The sequence below is a fragment of the Tetrao urogallus genome (assembly GCF_951394365.1).
Source record: "Tetrao urogallus genome assembly, chromosome: 16".
Lineage (NCBI taxonomy): Eukaryota > Metazoa > Chordata > Aves > Galliformes > Phasianidae > Tetrao > Tetrao urogallus.
Genome location: NC_136829.1, coordinates 5,559,856 through 5,583,455, shown reverse-complemented (window position 1 = coordinate 5,583,455; position 23,600 = coordinate 5,559,856). Strand labels below are relative to the sequence as shown.

The following is a 23,600-nucleotide window of genomic DNA, read 5'->3' as shown; positions in this document are numbered from 1 at the left end:
CCTGTGCCCAGCGGGCAGCCCTTCTCTCCGGCAAGCAAGAGGCCACAGAGGAGCCGGCCCCGAGAAAAGGGCCCTCGGCCTCCTTCATCCTCTCCCTGCTTCCACACGGGAATCTGTTGGGGCTGGCACACGCAGCACACAGCGCCATGTTCAGGGGCCTCCCGAGCCCAGCGCCAACAACAGCAGGCTCCAAAGCGCACCTCACCACGCCTGCCTCCTGGCACACACAAGCTCCGCTTTCCACCTTAGCATCCAGCGCCTCTTCTTGCGCCTCACGGCTGGGGATTCAACCATCCCCTACCAGAAATACCGCCAGCTGCATTTTCATTACAATCACTCTGACTCCATTCCACATCCGCGCACAATGCTGGCACACACACACGGGGCCACCCTGGCTCACCGAGGCTTCGCGGGGACCCACACAACACCATGAGCCAAGCAGGCAGAAACGTGCCGTGCTCCTGACTGATGGCAGTCTTAAAATCTCCCTCTCCCTGCCCCCCAGCCTACTAAGGCAGCAGTTCTCCCAAGCAACAAACACAATCACACACAACTGCAGCCCCGGCTCGTCCCGACAAGGGACGTCCAGACGAAGCACATCTTCACAAACCTTCTTCCAGCTCCGCACCCTCCGGCCAACGCAGCACCCACGCGCCTTGCTCCACTGCCCGCCCGGGCTTTGCTGGCGACAACCAGGCCCTACGGGGCCTCCTCCTTCACACACCCCAAACACCAACAAAGCTCCGCACTCGCACGGCCTTCCCTGAGAGGAAGCTGCCCCCCGGCCCCGCAGCACTCGCCGGCGCCGCGCGCATCGCCTCTGCGTGCCGGCAGCACCGCCAGCTCCTCCCCCGAGCGCCCCTCCATGCCCCCGCACCGAGGCCCGACCCCGTTCCCAGCACACAGCCCGCTCCTCCCGGCCCCGCTCACCGGCCCGGCGCCGCCATGCCGCGCTGCCCCGGAAGTGCTCTCCGCCGGCAGGAAGCACTTCCTGCCCCGGCCCTACCAACCGCCTGCGGCGTCACGTTGCTGAGGGCGGCCTGGGGGCGGCCCGGGGCCTGGAGGAGGGGGAGAGGCAGCTGGGGGGGTCCGCTGCCGGATTCCCCTCGGGTGGCGCCGGCGGCACGCAACTTGTCTTCTTCTCCTTTTCTGCCTTTTCCCTTTTCCCCCTTTTGCTTTCCTTTGCCTTTCTTTTCTTTTCCTTGCTTCTCTTTTCTCTTCCTTTTATCTTTCTCTCTTCCCCTTCACATTTCCCTTTTTCTTTCCTTTCATTTCTTACTTTCTTCCCCTCCCCTCCCCTCCCCTCCCCTCCCCTCCCCTCCCCTCCCCTCCCCTCCCCTCCCCTCCCCTCCCCTCCCCTCCCCTCCCCTCCCCTCCCCTCCCCTCCCCTCTCCTCCCTTCCTCTCCCCTCCCCTCCCCTCCCTTCCGTTTGCTTTCTGTCCACACTCAGTCTGCACATCTCCAATGGACATGCCTGGAGAAGATCGCCTACACAGGGAATAAATGGCTTGTGCTGTGCTTCACTGCTTTGTGCTCTTGAAAGACACTGATTTGTTTTGCCCTTTCTTAACCCCCAAGTATCAGGAGGGCCCGGCTGCCTTTGCTGCGGAGCCTTATCACCCCACAGTCTGAAGACTTGGGGGAAAAGCTCAGCAGCTCCGTAGCTGCCAAGGGAAGATTTCATGCCCTGGCCTTCATACAGCCCGGCTCTCCCCGCTCTGCTCTGCGCTCCTGCCATCCCCTGCAGCCCCTGTGCTGCGACAAACACGAGCGCGGCTCGGGCCCAACGCCCTCCCTGCTGCACGCCCTCTCACGGCCCCATGTGCTGCACCCACACCACTGCCCCAGCCCCGCAGCCCTCCTGCCCGCAGCGCAGCCCCACGCACCGGGCTCGGCCCCAGCCCCGAGGAGCTGATGGAGGTGACTCAGCCCCCGCTGCATCCACACCCAAACCTAACACGCACTAACCGCTCCTCAATACTCCGTTTCCCTCCTTTGCAGCCAGCTCCTTGGCTGCACGCAGCCCGACAATCCGCTCTTTCCTCTCCAGCAGTGCAGCACGCAGGCGGGCAGGCAGGCAGGCAGCAGAAGGCAGTGCCGTGTAGCACGCTGGACCCAGTGCACCGTGCAGGCTCCTTCGTGGAAGGAGGAAGACGCCGACGCGCCAATCCAAAATGGCAGGCAGACCCTCTTGACGTGCAGCCTCTGCTCTCCTCTCCTCTCCTCTCTCGGGCTCCGGCTCAGCAAGGTGCCCTCGCAGCACCCAGACGCTCCACACGCGGCGCTGCCCATGACGCGCTCGAAGCCATTGCAGCTGAAGCAGCGCAGCACGGCTCGCTGCCCTCCCGGCTCACGCCTGAGCTCTGGGCCCGAGGCGCGCTCACCTGCAGCCCTCCCGCTGCCCTCTCCTCCTGCCCCACTCCCAGCGCTGCTCTGCACACCAGCCCACCCGCACTTGAACTCCTCGCGGCTCAACGGGAGGCTGACGTGCAGGCCACGGCTGCCCGCAGGTGCAGCTGGCCTTCCCAGGGCAAGCAGGAACAGTCAGTGCTACACAAGGCTGAAAAAGCCACCAGGGAAGCTGGAGAGACGAGCTCAAGGGGCTGAGGGCAGGGACACCTTTCTTCCTCGCGCGCTGCTTCCTCTCCTTTTGTTTCCCTCAGTCCTCACAGAGCAAGCTGATGCTCACACGCTTCGCTAGCAGTTACGCTTGGGCTGAAAGGCCACTGCTTGGCAAGACCAGCATGGAAACGCGGGAAAAGCAGCTCCATCTCCAGGGAGGGACGTGAAGCCGGCCGGTTCATCGCCCTGCCGCTGCCAGCCCAAGCCAGGCATGTTTGGACCAGCTACTGAAAGAGGCAGCACCAGGTGTAAAAGGTTTGTTTCCCTTTTATTTTAAACCATGGGATTTGGGTTGCATGTTGTAGATATGTCAACAGACAATAAAATAGCCTGGATACCGCTCATGACCAACGACATGCGGTAAGTTCACCTCATCATCAACATTCTGAAACAGCTATCGAGCTGAAGGACCCTCAAGGAATGCAGCGTCCCCAGCTCTTGCCAGACATGAAGTCCCGCACAGGCAAAGTCCCATTTGTCTGTCACGCATCAGAAGCCCTTCCAGCTTCCTCAGTTCCTCTCCAATGTCCGTGCAAGGGAAAGCACGGCCACGCCACAAAACCAGACGTACAGTGCGCTGCCTTTGGAGCACCTCTCAGCAAGCATTCCCGCTGCTTCCTTTGGCCTTTGAGGCTTATCGCTCAAGCCCTCACCGTTTCTTTTTGCTTTCCTTCTTGCCTTTCTTGCTTAGCTGTGCAGCACTTGCCTTTGGTTTCTTCGCCGTCTCCCAAGTCTTAGACTCCAAGCCGTCCGAGTCCTGCAGGAATCAATTCACAAACAGTCAGGGAACTTTCTGACAATTGCCCCACAGCTCGCTTTGGGAGCTCAAGTCACCTGACTGGGCAGCGTTGGGCGCCAGTGCTGCACATTGCCTTCCTGACATCAGGGCACAACAGAAACTCCACCTCTCTCTTGTTCCCAAAAATCCCACGGAAGCTACAGTCTACAGGCCTTGCCTGCAAGGCAGTCCCTGCACAGGGGGACGCCCTGCCTGCCACTCACAGGCCACAGAAGCAGCAGCAGCAGCAGCAGCAGCACGACGATCAGATGAGCTTGCACCTCCAGGCTCCTTGCGTGCCACCAGGAACAGCACGCACGCCCAAGGAAGGGCAGAACAAACTGCCGCACTCTCAGCAATGCCGGGGCGCGCTACCGTAGCCAACGGCTCCAGCTGGTTCCCTCCCAGCCCATTTCCTCAGCATTGCTATCAACCTCTATCAAACAGAGCGCTACTTACCGTCTCTGGGCACTTGGGAACTGGCAGGATTATGGCCAACACGCACACAAGCTGGAAAACGGCTCCAAAGAAGAGGCCGTAGCGCAGCACGTTCTCCATCAGCGTGGGCTCAGGGATCTCAGGGGGCGAGAAATGCAGCTCAGCGGCCATAGCGCACACAGCCTGCTGCTCTGCTGCTCTCCAGGAGGCTGCTTTCTACAAGGGGGAAACGAGAGCCATCATTCCATTCGTGCGCTCCGACGGTGCGACTTCCTGCTAGCAAAAACTCCCAGCCTGACTCAGAGACGTGCTCTCAAGATATCCTTGCTCTTCCCACCCAACCACAAGGAGGGACGCCAAACTTGCATTTCAGCAAGAGCTGAACAGGCAAGAATCAACTTCTCCCTGCGCTTGATCACACACGCACGACCACTGTCTCACCAACACTAACAACAACAGTATTCATACCATCACTTGCACATTTGCATCTACCTGGGTACGTACGTGTTCACGGCCTTGCTGCTGCTGTGCCGTACGGCACCAAGCACAGCAATAAAGCACGCAGAAAGCCCATCTGCTGAGGACAGGGGGATGAGCTGGGCTCACGCCTAAGCACTGCTTACTGCAAAGTAAGGCACACCCACCTGGCAACGGCCACGCAGGATGCTCGACACACAGTCCCACACTGTTCTCCTGAGGCCCAACGGAACGTCGCAGCCACTCACACTCTGCTCCTCGACGGTCTGCAACACAAAAGTCACAAGCTGGAAATTCAATCCATCCAAGATGCCATCGGGCCTCCGTGCTCACGGCACTCGCACTCATGTCTTCGCATGAGCAATCAGGCGTGTGCTTACCGAGCGAGCGCTGCTCACTGCCACTTGACACCAGCAATCTACCCCTAACTGTCAAGTATGAACAGGAACCTATGCCTAACACTAAGAGACTACCAGTAACCTATGCCTAACTCAAGAACAGGAACTTATGCCTAACACTAAAAGACTACAAGTAACCTATGCCTAACTCAAGAACAGGAACCTATGCCTAACACTAAAAGACTACAAGTAACCTATGCCTAACTCTAACATAAGAACAGGAACCTATGCCTAACACTAAAAGACTAAAAGTAACCTATGCCTAACAATAAAATACGAACAATAATCTACTCCTAACACTAACACTAAAATCAACAACAACAACAAGAACTAAACTATAACTCCCGCAGCATTTAAATGGGAAGAGGAGAACTTGGCTCCACAGGAGGCTCGGAGGAGGAGCTGATGGAAACTAATGCCACCCAGCTAATGCTGGGGGCGGGGGCCGCGCAGCGGGTAGGGAGCCGAGCGCCTGGACCAGCGACGGTGGAGCTGGGACGGCGCCGACGCGGGGCCTGGCACGGTGGTGTGGTGCCAGGCCAGCTGTGCCGCAGGCGGATCCACCTCCATGGGCTCATCCGGAGGTGGATCCACCTCCATGGGCTCATCCAGAGGTGGATCCACCTCCATGGGCTCCACGGAGGTGGCCACAGCGCTGGCCCAGGCGCGATGGAAACGCACTCTCTGCCCCCTCCTCCGCTTGATCTTAAGGGCGGCCCCCCTCCTCCTCTTCGCTTCTGGGAAGCCAAGCTCCCTCTTCCCATTTAAAATAGGGCAAGCATCGCCCCTCGCTCTCTTCGCTCCTGGCATGGCTGCCAGAGCTCTCAGAGCGAGTGCGTTGGCCGGGGCAGCGGTGACCAAGGGGACGGCTGTGATGCGGCGAAGGTTCTAAAATGGCAGCCGCACTGCTGGCAATGGCGTTCCACATAGCATGAGGAGGGGGCTGGAGGACAGGGCACGGGACGGCAGCTAGAAGGCACTCCCTGTGCCCAGCGGGCAGCCCTTCTCTCCGGCAAGCAAGAGGCCACAGAGGAGCCGGCCCCGAGAAAAGGGCCCTCGGCCTCCTTCATCCTCTCCCTGCTTCCACACGGGAATCTGTTGGGGCTGGCACACGCAGCACACAGCGCCATGTTCAGGGGCCTCCCGAGCCCAGCGCCAACAACAGCAGGCTCCAAAGCGCACCTCACCACGCCTGCCTCCCGGCACACACAAGCTCCGCTTTCCACCTTAGCATCCAGCGCCTCTTCTTGCGCCTCACGGCTGGGGATTCAACCATCCCCTACCAGAAATACCGCCAGCTGCATTTTCATTACAATCACTCTGACTCCATTCCACATCCGCGCACAATGCTGGCACACACACACGGGGCCACCCTGGCTCACCGAGGCTTCGCGGGGACCCACACAACACCATGAGCCAAGCAGGCAGAAACGTGCCGTGCTCCTGACTGATGGCAGTCTTAAAATCTCCCTCTCCCTGCCCCCCAGCCTACTAAGGCAGCAGTTCTCCCAAGCAACAAACACAATCACACACAACTGCAGCCCCGGCTCGTCCCGACAAGGGACGTCCAGACGAAGCACATCTTCACAAACCTTCTTCCAGCTCCGCACCCTCCGGCCAACGCAGCACCCACGCGCCTTGCTCCACTGCCCGCCCGGGCTTTGCTGGCGACAACCAGGCCCTACGGGGCCTCCTCCTTCACACACCCCAAACACCAACAAAGCTCCGCACTCGCACGGCCTTCCCTGAGAGGAAGCTGCCCCCCGGCCCCGCAGCACTCGCCGGCGCCGCGCGCATCGCCTCTGCGTGCCGGCAGCACCGCCAGCTCCTCCCCCGAGCGCCCCTCCATGCCCCCGCACCGAGGCCCGACCCCGTTCCCAGCACACAGCCCGCTCCTCCCGGCCCCGCTCACCGGCCCGGCGCCGCCATGCCGCGCTGCCCCGGAAGTGCTCTCCGCCGGCAGGAAGCACTTCCTGCCCCGGCCCTACCAACCGCCTGCGGCGTCACGTTGCTGAGGGCGGCCTGGGGGCGGCCCGGGGCCTGGAGGAGGGGGAGAGGCAGCTGGGGGGGTCCGCTGCCGGATTCCCCTCGGGAATTATTTTTTCTCTTTTATTTTCTCTTTTCCTTTCTCATCCTTTTTTTTTTCCCCCTTCCCTTTCCCTTCATTTCCCTTTTGTTTACTTTCTTTTTTGCTTTTCTTTTTCCTTTCTTTTAGTGATAAGGTGTAGTCTTTATATTAAGAGAATTTTCTGCACTCTTACCAAGCACTTGAATCCTGTGCGTATTAAGTGATGCAGTTTTTAAGGTTTCATTATTTGCATTTCGATCCTTTAATCATTTTTTTGTTTGTGTTGAATGTGTAAAATTCTACAACCTACTGGAGTATCTATATACTTGTGAGTTATAGAGGTCTAAGGCACTTCACTAAGGATTTCCTGTGGCATAATTATTCTAGGTAAATAATTAGCAGTGCTTTCTGTACACAAGATGGCGAATGGATCAACCCAGAGCTCCGGAAGTGCAATAAATCCTTCACCATCCTATCACAGCCAGCTTAGGAGAAGAATGCACAGAGGACAGAGGTGTAACTCTTGTGAAAGTGAATGCCAAGAGAGATCCTATCAGTTTGGTTAGTGTGGCCAAGTTAAATTACTTCCAGTACCAGCAGTACCTGAACTGGGTCAGGTGCCACTCTCCACTTACACCTCCTTGTGGTTTGAAGGCTGAAGACCAACAGGAAAGTACGCATTTAGACTGCAAACTGCCCTGTACACCTTCCTGGTTAAAGCTCTTCCTTTGTCCTCCTGTCCACCAGCAGAAATGGCAGTACCTATTTTAAGAAGAAATAAACAGCTGAAATTTTCATCTTTTTTACTGCTCCTACCCAATCCCTCCACCACCAGCCTCCCGCAGATCATGTAACATGGCAGCATTGCCAGGATCTGTGCAAGAGATGCCACCTTTGAACCGCAAGCAGGTGGTGCCATCAGCCCGCTCCAGCTGCATGCCTTTCACCTGCTCCACACCAAGCCATGCATTTGCACTGATTTTGAGATGATAGAAAGGACAGCCATTTGAAGGTGTAGGCTGGTTGAATTACTTTCCAAAGCCTCTGAGATCTGAGTGGGTTTCAAAGCTAACATTGGTTCAGCAAGCAGAAATGGCAATTGTGTCAGCACATAATTCTAAGCAGACAGAGCTCAGATGTGAAGTCTTCCTCTGAATTCAAATCATCCTCAGCTTTTTTATAACTTTCTTCTGTGGTTTGCATTGCAATATTCCCTACAAGTCTCAGCAGCAAGACCACTTACTGCACAAACACCATGAGCTTGTGCACTGATACCTTTTCATCCTCAGGTTGTATATTATTATTCATGCAAGAAAAGATGAGTCTAATTACTTCTGGTTTTTTTTCTTTTTTCTTTTTTTTTTTTTCTTTTTTTTTTGTTTCCTTCTTTTTCTTCTTTTTTTTCCCTTCCAATCCTTACTGGAAACAAAGCCTTCCTCACTCCCACTCTGTAAACCACTTTACTTTTTTGATATCAGTAACACATCTTACTCAAACCCTGGTTTTTTCAGCAGAAGCTTTCAAATCAGTGTTTGGAACACAGGGTCCTCAGGAGAGGCATCAGCAGCCGAGGGACCTCAGTGCACCTGAGCACCACAAACCAGGGACAGGGGTAGAATTAACGCCAGCTCCCCTTGTTTCTTGACTTTAGTTGTATGTCCTGTCCTGCGTAACCTTCCAGACAAGGCTCCTTTCCAAATGAAATGAAAGTGGTAGACTGAAGATGCGGTCACTGCTGGCATCTGAGCTCTGTTTGCCAGTGAGGAAGAGGAAGGAGCTGGTATTTAGAGCTAGAAGTTGAGGAGCCAGTAACTCTCAGCTGACTGTAACATACTGACATCTGGCTGAAAGGCTTGGCAGTTCACTTGGGCAGTGCTGAAATGCTCCTGCTGCTCTTCGAGGAGATAAACAGAGCCAGACAGGTGCCGGCTCTATAAATGGTTTGCACCCACAGAGCACATCAGGCCTCTGACAGATACGGATCCTGCAGGCTGATGCCATTTGTTCCATTGTAGTCTCGGTGATGCGGTAATGTTTGAAGATTAAGTAGGCTTTTCAAGCAGGCTTTTAACTCTCTGAGACAGTCCTTTCTAATAGCACATTCTTGTACATTTTGAATTAGGGAATTATTTTCGCTATTTTTAATCTGATCCCCTGCTTCAGACTCATTTTCATAGTCTGAACTGTGATCTCTTCCAGAAGGACCTTTTTCAGGAGATAATTTTGATAATTGTTTGTATTCAGGTTCCTACCAATTTGAATTCCTCAAGGGAAAATTCTGCCCAGGAAATCTATTAGTGTTCAAAGGGTCAGCTTTGGAGGCTCTGAAGATCCACATCTCAACATTTTATCCTTCCAAGATGGAGAAGCCAAGACTTGCATAATTTTCTAACGGCAAGTCTTCCAATTTGGGGTTCTCCATTTCTTCCTTAGAAGTAATTATAAGTCTGATCAAACCTGGTCTTTTTCATCTCATTTTGTTTGCATTCTTGCCACGGAAATTATTGCATTTTTGTAAAGAAGTTTGAAACAAAAAGTTCTGTGTTTTCATGAATAATGGACAATGTATTAAATGACTGATGGTAACTTAATTATAGTGTGCCTTTGGTCTACCATGTGGGATAAGACATTTGAACTAAAACATGTACCATGCTACCCGTAAGGTGGCAAAGTTAGACCAAAAATATAACTCAATCTTCTCAGTCCGGTGCATCTAATGTAACGTTAGGGCACTTGTGACAAAGTGGTCACCACCACACTTCTCAAGTGAAAGAAAACCATAGGAAACACTTGGTTTTGTTCTGAAAGGAACGGGGAGCCAGCAGCCACTGCTTGTGACATTTTGGAGAAGTGCAGAAACACTTTTGACAGAGAAGAACTGGGGATGATTTTCTTTCTTGTCATTTGATGGGTTACTTCTTACTGTCCTTATGTTCGGCCTCCCAAGGTGAGTAGGACCACTTTGCACGCTGCTCAGCTTATCTGGAGCTGTGTGCTACGCACCTGGAACAGATGGGAGATTTTTTAAAGCGTGGCATGCAGTCTGGAGGAGGTAAAGCAAAGAGGAAATCAATATCTGGGAAATTGCTGCAGGATCCTAACATTGTGTCCTTCATCAGCAAAGGACCAGCAGTGAAATACAGCTACCTGTCCTGTGCTTCACTCAGGATGGTCACATCTACACAGACATGACTCCAAAATCCAGCAAAAGATACCCGTGGTGGCCTGTACTTGGCCATAGACTGTTGCTCTGCACCAATGTAGGGCTAGGAAAAAAGGCAGCTATCCACTGTGGGAGGCAACAAGACAGGAAATCCTGGGGAAAGAACAGCTGCTCTGTTCATACTTTGGGAACTCCTAAGCTGTTTCTACCCAATGGAGCCTGGAGGGCTTTTAGAAAATTCTGCTGCCTCCCACAGTTGACCTGGTCACAAAGAGCTTTTTGTTGCGAGGCCTTTTTGGGTCCAGCTGTGCATGACAGAAGCCCAGTCCAGGCAGAACAGGGAAGCACCTATCACCACAGAGATTTTTACATGGCCTTCTTTGACAGCAGCTCACTTAAGATACAAATGCAGATTATAGCTCTCATAATCCAAGGTGGGCAGCAGGCAGCTATAAATGAGTCAATTATCGACTGATTCCCTTTGAACTGAGAGATATTGCCCTGTATCTTACAGCAGCTCTGTGTAAAGCAGTGGGCCAGGCAGATCGAGAATTAGCTCAGAAACAATCTATAGGATAATATCTTGGAGCAGCATCGGCTCTCAACTGGTTTAACAGCGTGGGCTGATTCATCTGTGCAGTCGGTGTGGCACCAAGACAGTGGAAGAAAAATAAGCCACGCTGAAAAATTGGTGCACCTGGCCTCACACATGAGAGAATGTGAACAGATTGTTTCAAAAATACAGACAAAAATCCTTTTCCAGTTGCAGAAACAGGGCACAGGACCATGCATCAGTACAGCAGTTTTGGAAAACCCTGCTTTGTGCTATCCAAGAATACCTTTCTCCAGTGTCCAGAGTAAGGATGATGCACATCTGTCTGCCTGGTCTTACAGCAGACCCTCTCCCCCTGCGCAGGCTGATGCCACTTCTCACAGCTGTAAGGGAAGCAGCAGCTCTCACTTCTCTTTGTGGAGCTGTTTTGCTTTTGAATTATCTCGGAAGTCCTCTGGTCAGCTGCTTACTTGAGGGCCAACTCCAGCTCCTGCTTTGCTCCTTTCAACCCTTCTTGATCTCTTAGGGAAGTTGCCTGGCACTGATTTACACCAAAAGGAATGTAAGCCCTCAGAGCATGTCAAAACTGGAGGTTACGGTCTAGGTACAGAGTGACTGTTGTTTAATCCTTTGTAGATTTGGCATGCTGAGCTCGCTCACACCTCTCTGTCCACTGGGTTACTGCTTATCAAGACCTTCCAGTCACTGCTCCACTAAGAAGCAAGCCACAGTGACAATGCCAATTGCTTTGCAAGAAGCAAAGGGGCAGTGGAGTTGGACCAACACTGACCACTTGAATCTCCTGCACATTCCAGCTGCATTGCTCTTCCCTGCACTTGGCCTCTGCCAGCAGCACCTGCGCTGAGTGCAAGGTGATGGCGTCCTGCAGTAGGCAGAGATGAGTCACTCACTGCTGACACTTCCACCCAGCACCAAGGCGTGCAAGCCCCAAGATGGGAAGGTCTGGGTCTCTATCAGTTCTGGGCATTGTAAAGTCAGTACTGAAAACAGGCAGAAGTCATGCTTTTCACCTCTTCTGAATGGCCCCAGCCTTCCCAGTGTCCCAGCTATGTGTCCTTTTTAAGGGGGGCTTTCACTCTTTGCTCCAGCAGTGACAGCAGCTGCCAGCATGCAGCCCTCCAGGGAAGACATCTGCCTTTTGACAGAGCACACAAGCAGAGCAGGGCTTCCCAGCTGCCGTGAGCCCGATGTGAAGCTGCTGTGTTTGTGAGGGACTGAAGCATGAACTGCCCCGCTGGTGCTAGCAGATGTGAGTGACAAAGGAGAAGGAGGAAAACGCTCATAATCAAAGAAAAAGAAAATAGCAAAGAGAACCCCCCCCCCCCCCCCCCAGGAGGCAGCGTGAGGAACTATTAATGGTTAACTCTCTTTTATTGTTGGGTAGGAGGAAGAAATGCAATTGCAAAGGGAAAGATAAGTTTACTTTACAAAGCAAATTTGTCAATTACTCTGCCAGATTATCATTGTTGTTATTTGCTTTTCCCTCTCTGAATGATAAAGACATGCAAACAGCCCTAAGCCATAGTCAAACCCCTTCCCCACAACCTCCCTGAACACACGCAAAAAAGAGGATGCTAAACACAGCCTTTGAAACCCATGGGGATAATTGATGCTGTGACGCGCAGAAGCCCACAGGACTCCTGAGGAGCACAGGTATAAGAGGAGGAGCGCACCTCCCCGGCAGGCAGAGGACAGCTGGGGGCAGATCTCAGTGCGCTCCCTGCTCACCGGGGGCCTGGGGTTGGTGCAGGGGACGGCTCCGCAGCGCTCACAGACAGAGGAGAAGTCGTTCCCCTGTTGCAGACACATCGGAGCAGGAGCTGATCCAGGAAGGGCTCGTTTTGAGGGACCGGTAAGTACGGGTCTCTGCATGTGGGTTCAGCAAGATAATTCCTGTTTGGAAATCAGAGGCAATTAAACTACACTGAATTGCAATCTAAGCTCGCATTGGTAATTAGCTTTGCTGGATGTAACACCCTTTGTATCATATGGGATTCTGTTGTTTGAAGTTAGAGAAGGAAACAGTAACTGAACTATTGGATAAGGACAAAGCAGTACGGTAATAATACAGGGGAGCCTTGTAAAACTGTCAAGCAGTTACTAAATGAAGCAGAGATTCCTTCTTTTGCTACATCCGTGCAAATTCCTTTTGAAAAATGGATGCCATTCTACTCACCAATCAGCAAAGTTGTGTTTGTGCCCAAACGAAGTGTGAGCAGGAACGCAACAGCGTGTTCCAGTAACACGGAGCCAGCTGTGAGGCAGCGAGCCCCTTCAAATGAAATATGGTGCTAGAAAAGCAGAAATCCTGGTGTAAAAGTCTGAACTTCACAAACCAGCAGGCGCAATAGAAGCTCCGTTTCATCTCTGCAGTGATATTTTTGAGACCGATCAGGTAAGATTTTGGAGTCAATAGTCATCAATCTCTCCCAACATTATTCTCACAAACGCCGCTGTGTTAACACTGCATAGGATGGAACGGAGCTACTGTGCTTTATCGGTTGGAATGGTGCTAAAAGCTCTTCATCTTAAAGCGGAATTTATTAATCATTTTTATCCACATGCTGCCAGAGCAGAAAAGAAAGGCAAAATTCTCACCTCGGGAGAATGTGAAGGTGTCACAGCTTTGCAGAGCTGTCATCTGCCCATGTGCAGGGTGATGCTTAAATCCTCTTTTCTGAAACAGCAGGCACTTGTGAGGAGAGGCTGAAAGGCTTTAGGCTTCTTCCCAGAGGAGGCAGACATACCCAAAAAAGCTGAAGGGATGAGAGGCTGATGGCAGCAAGGGGAGAAAAGGCAAAGCAAGATGGGAAGGTGAAACAAAACAAAACAATCACACAAAAAGCAGAGAAAGAAGAAAGAATCTCAAAGGGAAAAAAGTGGCTCTGGGGGAAAATCCAGCACAGGCAATCAAGGCTGCATCCTAGGAAGAAAAAAAGGGAAGTGGACAACATGGTGTGAGACTTTCTTCTCATTTACATCGATATTTCACTTCTCAGCTCAGTGGCTTTTCTTGGAACTGTATACATCTCCTGGCTGGCATGTCCTTTAGATGCTGGTGCCATGGTCTCCTGGTACCCTCCAACACATATAGAGTAATCAGTAATTCTGATTTGGAATTTGAGCTATTTAAGGGAGAGAGGCATGAGAGGGACATGCTTTTCCAAGCTCAAGTGAAAGATAGAAAACTAATGGAAATCCAGAGCAAGAGTCCTGTGTCTCTCAGTCACCTCTTTTGCTGCTTCTGGGCATTCCTTGGCCATCCAAGGGGTGAAGCCCTCCTTAGAGCAGGTTTGGAGGAAGGGTGCCCTCCTGCACCCATCTCTGCTCAAATCGGGGCTGTCAGCACTACTGAACAGGGTCCAGAATGAGGAAGGGTTGCACTAAGGAACCCCAATTCATAGTGCACCTCTGTGCCCACTGGCTGCCACTCAGCACACCTCCCCTCGTCCTGTTACAATTCCATGCTCTCAGCAGCATGCTCCCTTGCACACACACAGCACACCAGTGCGTAGAGAAACTTCCCCACGCTGTCCAGTTTGCACTCAGCTGAATGTGGGCAGCTGTACCTGTGCAATGAATCAGTGCTCACTGCTGACATTTTCCATCAGAGCTGCTTCCTGCCACCATCATCAAGAAAATCCACTGCTTGGAAGGTTCACTGGGGAAATTAGAAACCCAATCAGATCCTTTCCACTTGGAAACTGCTTTTGTTGCAAGTATTGTTAAACATTTGGAAGTTTCTTTTCTTCCCCCCTAAAAACATGAGCTTTTCTCTTTTATGGAGATCAAACATCTTTCTGCCCTTTTCTTGTGTAAAATAACACAGCTGAACAAGGAAACTTCATGTTTTAAAGATCTCCATCCATATTCTGCTTTCTTAAAGAATCTTTTTTGAGCTAAAGATCAATTGCTTTTGATCAAAACTGAGGAATGATGTTAACAGAAATATTCTCCCACCGTCTCTTGCTTCCAGTAACAAAAGCACTGAGTTCACCTGCTGGTGCTGTGCAACCTTGGGCGATTCTTTGCTTTGAGTCGTCCATCAGGGATGCTGGACACACAGCCAGCCTCAGGATGCAAAACACTGCAGTGTTTGTGTGCAGCACACACTGGTGGTGCAGTCCATCCTGCTTTCACCTAAGTCCTGAGAGCTGCACAGGCGTCTCTTATTGGTGGAGAGGGGGCTCCTCTGGGCATAGCTGGGCAGGGGGGGGTCACAGGGAGCACGATGGAGGTTGTTGTCCAGTGATGTGGGCTGGTGGGGAGGCTGCTCTGGGCAGCTTGTGCCACTGACTCACTGCTCCATGTTCCAGGTGACTCCAAAGGGTGGAAGATGCTGGATAAGGCCACCCTGTTCCTGTTCCTGCATTTAGTTGCAAGCTCCATCTCCTTTCCTCTCTACCCAGCTCTCAGGTAAGATGTTGAATGTTTCACCCATACTGTAACTCTCCGCCTCACCTCTGACCTTGTGCAAAATAAGCACATGTCAAATGAAGCTTGTCAGACCTTCTGGAAAGCCACTGCTGAAAATGTCTTTACTCTGGCTTAATTTTTTGGGAATGCTGCTAGTTTATGGGTAGTTTCCCAAGAACTGACACAGTGTCAGACACTTAATGTGGAATATTTCAGCCCAGCAATTGGTTTTGGCATTGAATGCTCTGTCCTATAAGGGGAAATCTAGCCATCTCCAGAGCAGCCAGCGCCACCAACTCCATCACCGACTGAAATCTGTGCCTGAAAGCTACCTGCACTGAAATCAGAACTGCAGATTCAGTATGGGAACTCAACAGCTGCTAATTAATATTTCAAGTATTTCCTTACCAACTGTGAAAAGTTAATATTACTTCCTACCATTACAAATTGATGGATGTACAAAACTGGGCATAGGGCTCTGTAATGTAGATTTGTAATTGTTTCATAGAAAATGCTTTAGACTTTTGCTAAAGCCATGGCACAACAATGCCATAATTGCTGGAGTTTTGCTTGACATTGCTGGAAGCTCAGAAAATGTATTCAGGGAAGCTTTACCAATTGCCTTTTCACTGCCTCAGGGCAATTTCTGACTGGAGAGAGCTATGTACAAAATCGATGTTACTGAAAAGGTAGGGTAAGAAAAAGGAGAAAGAAAGAAAAAAGCAGAATGCAGAGTAATGCTCAAGATGACCAACCCCTGACTGGTATTTGAGCACATTTCACAGCATGCTTTGGGTTTTTCTTGAAGGTACAGCCCAGGACCTGTTACTGGCAAGTCTGTGAACTTCCATCTCCTGGACCACAGCCTGCTGCAGAGCCATAGTCCCTCAGCAGAGGAACAGGATGAGGAGGGTTTGTTAACAGACCCCACTGAGAAAAGGTTTGTACCTCACCTCTCAGCCCTGCTGCAGCAATTCTGCAGGGAGCACTGTCTTTCAGCAAGCTCTGGAAACCCACAGCATGGCTTTTAGAGCTTCTCCTTTCCTCTCCTACCAAGAGACAAGGGATGGTTGGTTGTCTTAAAAACAATTCATCCTTGCAGCACTGAAGGCCATGCATATGGTTTATGCTTCCCTAACCCGTGGATTTTCTGTAGCTTGTGTCCAGGCACAGGCTGGAGAACTGCCCAAGGCTCACCCTGTGTCTGGGACAGGGGTGTCCCACAAAACCACAGTGCTGCTGTAGAGCACAGGAACTTCCCACTCCCAGCTCAGCCCTTTCCCAGTCTGGTTCTTCCTCTTCCCGTTGTTCCTTGACGTCACCTTTGCTTTGCTGGCACTTCTTAGTTGTGTACAAATATCGATCAAAAGATTTATTTTGCTTTGCTGGATGCCACCCTGTCAGGGCCAAACTCTCCCACGTCGTTTTACCCTCCACCACTAACTCAGTTCAATATTCAGTATGTTCATCTGGCACTGAGCTCAGCAGTTACATCTGGTCTGTTAAGACATGTGAAGCACCCACTCAGCAGAAGGCTGACCATGGGCTCACTGAGCACACCTCTTCCTGTCTTCCCCCCAGGATGCAGCGCCATGCTGATGCCATATTCACTGACAACTACCGCAAATTCCTGGGGCAGATTTCTGCCCGCAAATTCTTACAGACCATCATTGGCAAGCGACTCAGGTAAGGCATGAGGGGTCTGCTGTCCTTGGGACAATGCTTTGCTGACTACATTTTGTGCACGTAGCAGAAATAGCTGCCTTCTGCTGCAACAGAAGCAATCTTTCCTGCTGCGCTGCACCCAAAAGGACATTCTGTATCCCCACTTCTAAGATGCCTCTAATCACAGCGATTATCAAGCGGCCTAATTAATCCTTCCCTCCAAGCCTATCAGTGTCACATCAGCTGAGAGCTCTACCGCATGAGCAACAAGCAGCAGCTTCTGCAGATTAACAGCTGCAACCATCATTCACTGGAAGGAAACACCCATTGTTATGCTGTTGTTCCAGGCCTGTTTGAACATAGAAAACTGCCATTCTATCAGCACTAGGGTAGCTTTGCTTAGATAGATAAGCCCAACTATGCGGGTGCAAGCCAGCTCTGGGCAAATGCAGCTGTGCTCTCTCAGGGAGAACAGAACAGCCCCAGGCCCAGCAGGCTCTCTGCCATGCTGCTCAGCCAGAGCCATCTGAGCAAGGGACTGAAAGCACCTCACACAGATCTGTTTCTCATCTTCACATGACAGAAACAGCGAGAGCAGTCCAGGAGAAGGGCTGCACAAGCTCCTGACAAGGCGCCAGCCAGACAGCATCCTGATGGACAGCCGTTACCACCAGCAGATGGTACTGAGGGACTTCTTGGGAGCCATGCTGCAGCATCAAAGGTAGGCGGGAGCCACCTTGTTATCTGCTTGCTGCAGGAATGAGACAAGACCCTTTTTGCTGTCTGGCAAACACGAAGCAGTAGTGAAGCTACTGGACCAGCTGCTATCTTTCAGATACACCCAGGGAAAGAATAAAGCTCCTACCTGTATGCACAAGCTCACTCCTGGGCAGGTGGGATGCAGGTATGGCACAGTTCTGGCCAGCCTGCAGCACTAGCACCTCCCTGTGCTGCCTCTCACATCTAAAGCTCAGCAGCACCTCCCCACGCTGCCTCCTCACATCCAGAGTTCAGCCAAATAGCAGTGGGGGAAAAAACAATCATCTTGATCCCAGTTAAGGCATCATTCATCCCACTCTGTTCTTTCACAGGCCTCAGGATGTGACCAACAGTCGGTTAGAGGGGTTTCCCAGCACCCTGGCTAAGTTCATGTAAATATTTTTCCCTTTTTCGTCTCCCCATGCTCTGGTGAGTACCATCCCCTGTGCAATTCTGTAAGCACAGCACCCAGCACATGGCTGGAAGGTTCTGCCTTGGCAAAGTTAGCTGCCGCTGCTGTTCACAAAGGACAGAGCATCTGTTGCAATTTCAGGGGAAAAAACTCCCAGTGAGTTTTGTTAAATATCAAAAGACCCATTAGACTGAACAGATACCATGAGTGCTGTGAAGACCCAGGCACATGTTTCCCCAGAATGCCAGCTGGTTTGACTGCTCCAGCGCTCACCCACAGGCACAGCTCTTACTGCAGATCTACCAGCAAACCCAGCAGAACTCCAGTGCCCACTGGTGCAGCTGGGAACAGACTCATAGCAGCCATAAGCCACCTCATAAAGCTGAGGCACTGAGTATCAAGGCCATGGCAGAAGCAAACAAAATTCTCCCAGGGAGCAGAACCTACCTTTAGATGTCCAGAACATTTCAGGTTTTCCCTCTCAGTGCACTGAATGGGAAATGAAGCCTCACAATGTTCTGTACTCCCCAGTCCTAAAATTAATCATCTGAAACTAGAAATATGCTCTAAACCTTGACAGCCCTGTGGGACTGAGTGTCCCCAGATAGGCCATTGCTGCTATCATCTTCATTCACACAAATGTGTTTTCCGTTATGCAGCAATCCCATCTTATTCCTTTGTCTCAGAAATTAAGCCTGCCTACCCATAGTCAGCATATTATGGAGCAGTGTGAAGAGACCTGTGCGAATATTACGCAGAGAGGGGCTGTGGGTAGCAGGGAAAGACCAGAATGGTACAAAAGAAATGATGCCTATGGATACAGCTGGAAAGCGTGACATTTTGGCGTCTTGCTTACCATGCCTGTGTTGGTGGTTCTTCCCATAAGTAAGATGAGCCAAAAAAATACTCAAAAAAGGGGGGGAAAAAAAATCTGCATGTGCTCACCAGTAGCTTTTTCTTAATTCTCTTTACCTCCTGTTTCTGTCCAGAATGATTCAGAGCTCGCGGATCTAACTGTACAGTAAACCATTCACAGCAATGAAGACATTCCTGGAGGTGACCAGCTGGAGACTGATGCATACGCTCCTCAAATCTGCTGAAAGGAATGCAGTTCTGATGCACTACTTCATTTACTTCAGTCTTTACTATTTAATTCCCCTCTCTAAACACTGGTTTGTTTAGTGAATCAGAAAAAAAACCACCAAACTTCTGTGGTTTAACCTCAGGCTGCTAGAATAACCAGCACGCTTGTAATCCTGGAGACATTATTACTAAGTAAAGTTTTCAGATCATGAAGAGCAGCAAAATTTCTGCCAAATCATCACTCTGTTTGAGGGCCCAATTAACGTACACGAGGCCACCAAAAAGCACCTTTGGGCGATTCAGGGAACTGATTACAGCCTCTAAACAGATGCTGATGGCACAACCACCCACAGTTCGGCACAGGGTGAGGTCAGACATGAATCCACACGTTTGCCACCCATCACAAGCACTGCTGTGGGCTGTTGGCTCCTGGATAGAGCCCTGGCAGCAAAATTGAATATACAAAGCTCATTATAAGCAGTCACTGATCAGCCTCAAGGTGTTTAAACCAAAGGTACAGCTTTACTCTGCAAGAGTTAAGAGATCTCTGTGCATCAGATTGGGCTGACGCTGTTTTAATTCCATGTGCCATGCAGTGGCTCTGAACTCCACCGTGGCTATAGGGTTAAGCAGTAAATGTTTGCACTACCACTTACAAGTTATCTCTCACACAGCGACTTCCTTCCCTGTCACCTGAATTCTTCTACTGTTTGTGTAATATTTACGTCTTCTGCAATGTAAATAATGTCAGGATGGGGTCTGCACTCCCATCATTAGCAGGGAATAAAAGTTGTTCTAAATAAACCTGTTCAACAGCAGGTCAAGATGACTCTTTGTCTGTTGAGACACTGACTTTTTGACTGTGGGCACACAGTGGAAGATAGCACTCAAGGAGGGCTGGCAGGAGCACAGAATACAGCTCAGAGCTGTGCTCGCAAAGGACCAGTGCCAACCACTCAGGACCAGGTTGGAAATACACCTGCACACAAACACACTGGGGCCTCTTAAAGTATCCTCCTTGCACAAGAGCAATTCCTTGCTCATCTGCAGTATACATATCATCTCCTTTTCCCTGAAGTGATCACGTTCTACTATAGTAGGCTCCAGCATACGTGGAAATGAGCTCCTACTTGCACCAAACCCCTACAGATCACATTCTCTCTGTTCAGATTTCAATTCTAGCACTACAAAAAAAGTACCAGCTGCCCAGCAGGTTGGAAAGGAACAAGGGGATGTTGTACATAAGTGAAGCTGTGACAGCAGTAAGTGCTCTAATGGGTCATCTGTAACCCTTACAGAGACAGGGAACTGTCTCGGCAAGACAGACATCCTCCTGCTTCACAGTGCAGCTGGAGAATGACCTGCAACAGAATGAACGATCTGAAGTCCCAGTTCAAAGAGTGCTTGTAATGGCCTCAGGCATGTTGGCTGGTGTGACAGAACAATCCAAGGAAAGGAATGTGCAAAAAAAAAAAAAAAAAAAAAAAAAGACAAAAAACCCCATCCAAAACAGCAGATTCCTACAGCTGAAAATAAACAAGGTGACAAAAAAAAAATTGCAAGTGTCATAAAAAAAGGCTCATTTGAACGTTCAAGTTGCTGTCAAAGTGAGGAAACAAACGCTCTAACTCCGGCAGATTAAATGTTTGAAACAAAACAAAGTGTCTGATGAATGAAAGGCCAGAAGAATAAATGCATCCTTTCCTAACAAAAAAGTAGAAAAAAACCCAATAGCAACAAGTAGAGTTTGGGAAATGCATCACAGCAGAACCACACGGTTGTCTTTTTGCATTGGCTCTCTCCTGCGAGAACGTGCCAGAGATCTTCTGAGAGTCAAGTACTGGGAGCAGCAGCAGAAAAACAAGGTTTGACACAAAGCTGATAGGCGTGTAGTAAAACAAAATAAAACACGAGGCTCCAAGGAACTCAACAGAAAAGGAATCCCAGAGGATATTACCACAAATAGTAGCTTAACTATTTCTTGGTTACAATCCCATTACTCCCAGAAGGCTTGAATCCAGCATGAGATCAGGCTTTTGAAGGAGTGCAGGAGAGTTCATTAAACCCGTACTATCTTCAGTGTCAAGTTCACCATGAACAAAACAGCAGGAACTGGTATGAGAAAGAACAGACACGGTGAGCTAAGCGTGAACGACTGCAGAGGGGAAGAGGCAAGGCGGCTGTGAGAAAGCAGAGCCATGCCTCACACATGCGAGGTGCTGTGCAGGAATTGGCCCCGCGCCCCTCAGCCGCATATTTGCTGGCTGATATAATTCTCTCAGATTTCCAAGAGACGTTTCATGAAGCTCCTCTGCCAAAAGGTCTTTAAAGAAACCCGTCTGACATGGGACAAACGGGAGCCAACACATGGATGCAGGGGAGGGAGCCAGGAGCAACTGCTAAGTTTTCCATGTGGAAATTGTTCATCAGGAGAGCTCTCCAGAAATCTGCTCCATTCCCCAACATCCTCATCTTCTACCTCCCAGTTCATTAATTCGATGATACAGAATTACTGAATGCAACTTCAAAGTTCAGTGTTAGAATAAATGTGAGTGAGAAGGATCCCGCAAAGCTGCTGGGGCAGACACAGGCAGGCAGGAAGCCCACAAGGACACCCAGGGACTCCGGTGGGAGCAGCCCAGCAGCTCCATGCGGCCAGGCCCGGCTCCATCCTGAGTCAGAGAACACTGGTTAGCAGAGAAACGCCGATGAAAGCATCACAGAGGACAGGCAGGAGTGGGAAGTGTCCCCAAATAAATGTGTACCTCTGGGAAAGGACAGAAAAGAACAGGAAGCTCCTCACCACAGTGACTAATACACAAAAATTACCCACCAGAAAAAGCTCTGTTCATGTGAGCCCAACTTCCAACCAGAGATTCTGAAACAGCCAAAACAAAACTCAGGACCGTTCTTTCCTCTTTATTCACAAACTGTTTAGTATGAGGAGAGGGCACCCGGGGAAAGGCAGAATTACATTTTCCTTCTTCTTCTTTTTCAAAAAGAAATTAAAACATTCTAAGAGCAGAGAAGGGGGACAGGGATGCAAGGAAGAAAGGACTTTCTGGTTTCATATGAAAAACACTCAAGTAGCATGAACACAACAGTGAAAAAAATCAAGATTTTAAAAAAAGTTTAACTGGAACCCTCTTGACTTTATATATATATATATATATAAAAAAAAATCTGCTGCTGCTTTCATTCTTCTGCTCTTTCAATTACTTTTTCACTTCTATTCTGAAGGCGTTTGCTCTGTTTTTCCCCATTTCTTCCATTCTTCTGGTGCTAGTGTGTCCTGGAAAGGGAAACCCAAACAATTAGCTCTCCCAGGCAACAAAGCACTTCTTCACATAGTACAAGTGCCCCCAGACCCCTTTTTCTCTCTCAAAGGAAGCTTCTCTGAGAGGAGAGTGATAAAACCAGTACTACAACATAACCAAGGAATCAGTACAAGTAGTATGGAAACATTCAGGCAAAATGAAGGTCAATTTCTGGTGCAAAAGAAACAAATGAGCCTTGAAAAACATAAAACTGGACAAAAAAGCAGGGCTGAATGCAAAGTAGCCTGCAGCCACTCTACCACTCCTCCACTTTCAACAGGACCATTATATCCAATTGCAACCAGCTGGTAAACACAAAAAGATCTTCAACAATGTGGGCACAGTAAGTCCACCTTTTTAGCGTTCTTCTCCCTTTCAAGGAGACAGATACAGGCGTAGCTGGGTGCACCTGACAGTCCAACCCCAGATGCTGGTAGCAATACAGTCTTAGCAGACACATCTGGGGCATCAGAAACCCAGCAGTGAGGAAAAGCGCTGTAGCTGCACATGGCAGCAATTACGGTTTGTGGATGAGTTAATTCCAAGATCTTCCACGATTACTCATAGCCCACAGGGAATTAAGGACACACTTCCCAAGTATTTGGCAACAGGCCACTAAAGCTGAAAATCACTGGCTCCGAGCTGTGGTAAAAAGAGAAGCATCCAGCAACCAGAACACAGTGACAAGTGACATGCACCTCCAGTAACCTGTCAGAGACTGTTTGCTGCTATTATGCCTCTAAATACTCCAGGGAGAGCAGAGGTGGTGCCAGGCTGTTTTTCCTATGGGATACAATGCTCATAGTCCATAGGTAATTCTCCTGAAGCCATCCTCCATGCTATCTGATGTGCAAACAGGAGCTTATAGCACAGTGCACGCGGTTTCTGAGATGCAGCCACCCACACTGTTTTGCTCTGCACCACAAAACAGAGCTCTGTTCAATGTCTGTGTGAATGCCTGGAGTGCTGGCTACGAACACGAGAGCGGGTGCACCAGTACCAGCACATACTGCAGTAATTCTGTCCCCTGGACTTGTCCCACATTCTCTCTCCCTTCCCCTTCATGAAATAATGTGTGAATAAGAAATGAAAACCATATGCACAAAATGGGCAACAAGCAGAGCGGCAGCAGATCTGCCTCCCATCACACTGTGGATGTAACAAACTGGGACCTTACCTGGTCAGAGTCAAAGGAAATGAAGGGCTTTACACTAGCACGTGCTAATGGAGATCCTATCAGATGCTTGTATTCATTCGTGGGGAGCTGGCTGCTGCTGCTGCCACTGACTGAGCCATCGTGACCAGTTCAGTCTAATTGAGGGGTGAATCCTGGATCGTGTCCTCAGCTGAATGAGACTGTGCTGACCTGGCTTCTGTTGCAGGGACTTAATTGAGCTCCACCAGCAGTCAGAGTGCCAGCAGCTGAACAG

General features: G+C 50.3%; 2 protein-coding genes across 2 annotated transcripts; one reads left to right on the top strand and one right to left on the bottom strand.

Moving 5' to 3' along the window:
• Positions 1-3,271: 3,271 nt before the first annotated feature.
• On the bottom strand, positions 3,272-4,012 carry LOC306952482 (protein MANBAL-like; the record flags this gene model as incomplete). Its single annotated transcript, XM_079543193.1, has 2 exons — positions 3,860-4,012; positions 3,272-3,379 (listed from the first exon to the last, which is right to left on the bottom strand). The coding sequence occupies exons 1-2, from the start codon at positions 4,007-4,009 to the stop codon at positions 3,272-3,274; spliced, it is 258 nt and encodes an 85-aa protein (XP_079399319.1). The 5' UTR covers positions 4,010-4,012.
• A 10,842-nt stretch (positions 4,013-14,854) lies between these two features.
• GHRH (growth hormone releasing hormone) lies at positions 14,855-18,784 on the top strand (the record flags this gene model as incomplete). Its single annotated transcript, XM_079543315.1, has 6 exons — positions 14,855-14,934; positions 15,743-15,874; positions 16,516-16,620; positions 17,183-17,320; positions 17,691-17,750; positions 18,760-18,784. 6 exons carry the CDS (start codon positions 14,855-14,857, stop codon positions 18,782-18,784), a joined length of 540 nt encoding a protein of 179 aa, XP_079399441.1.
• Between the last annotated feature and the right edge of the window lie 4,816 nt (positions 18,785-23,600).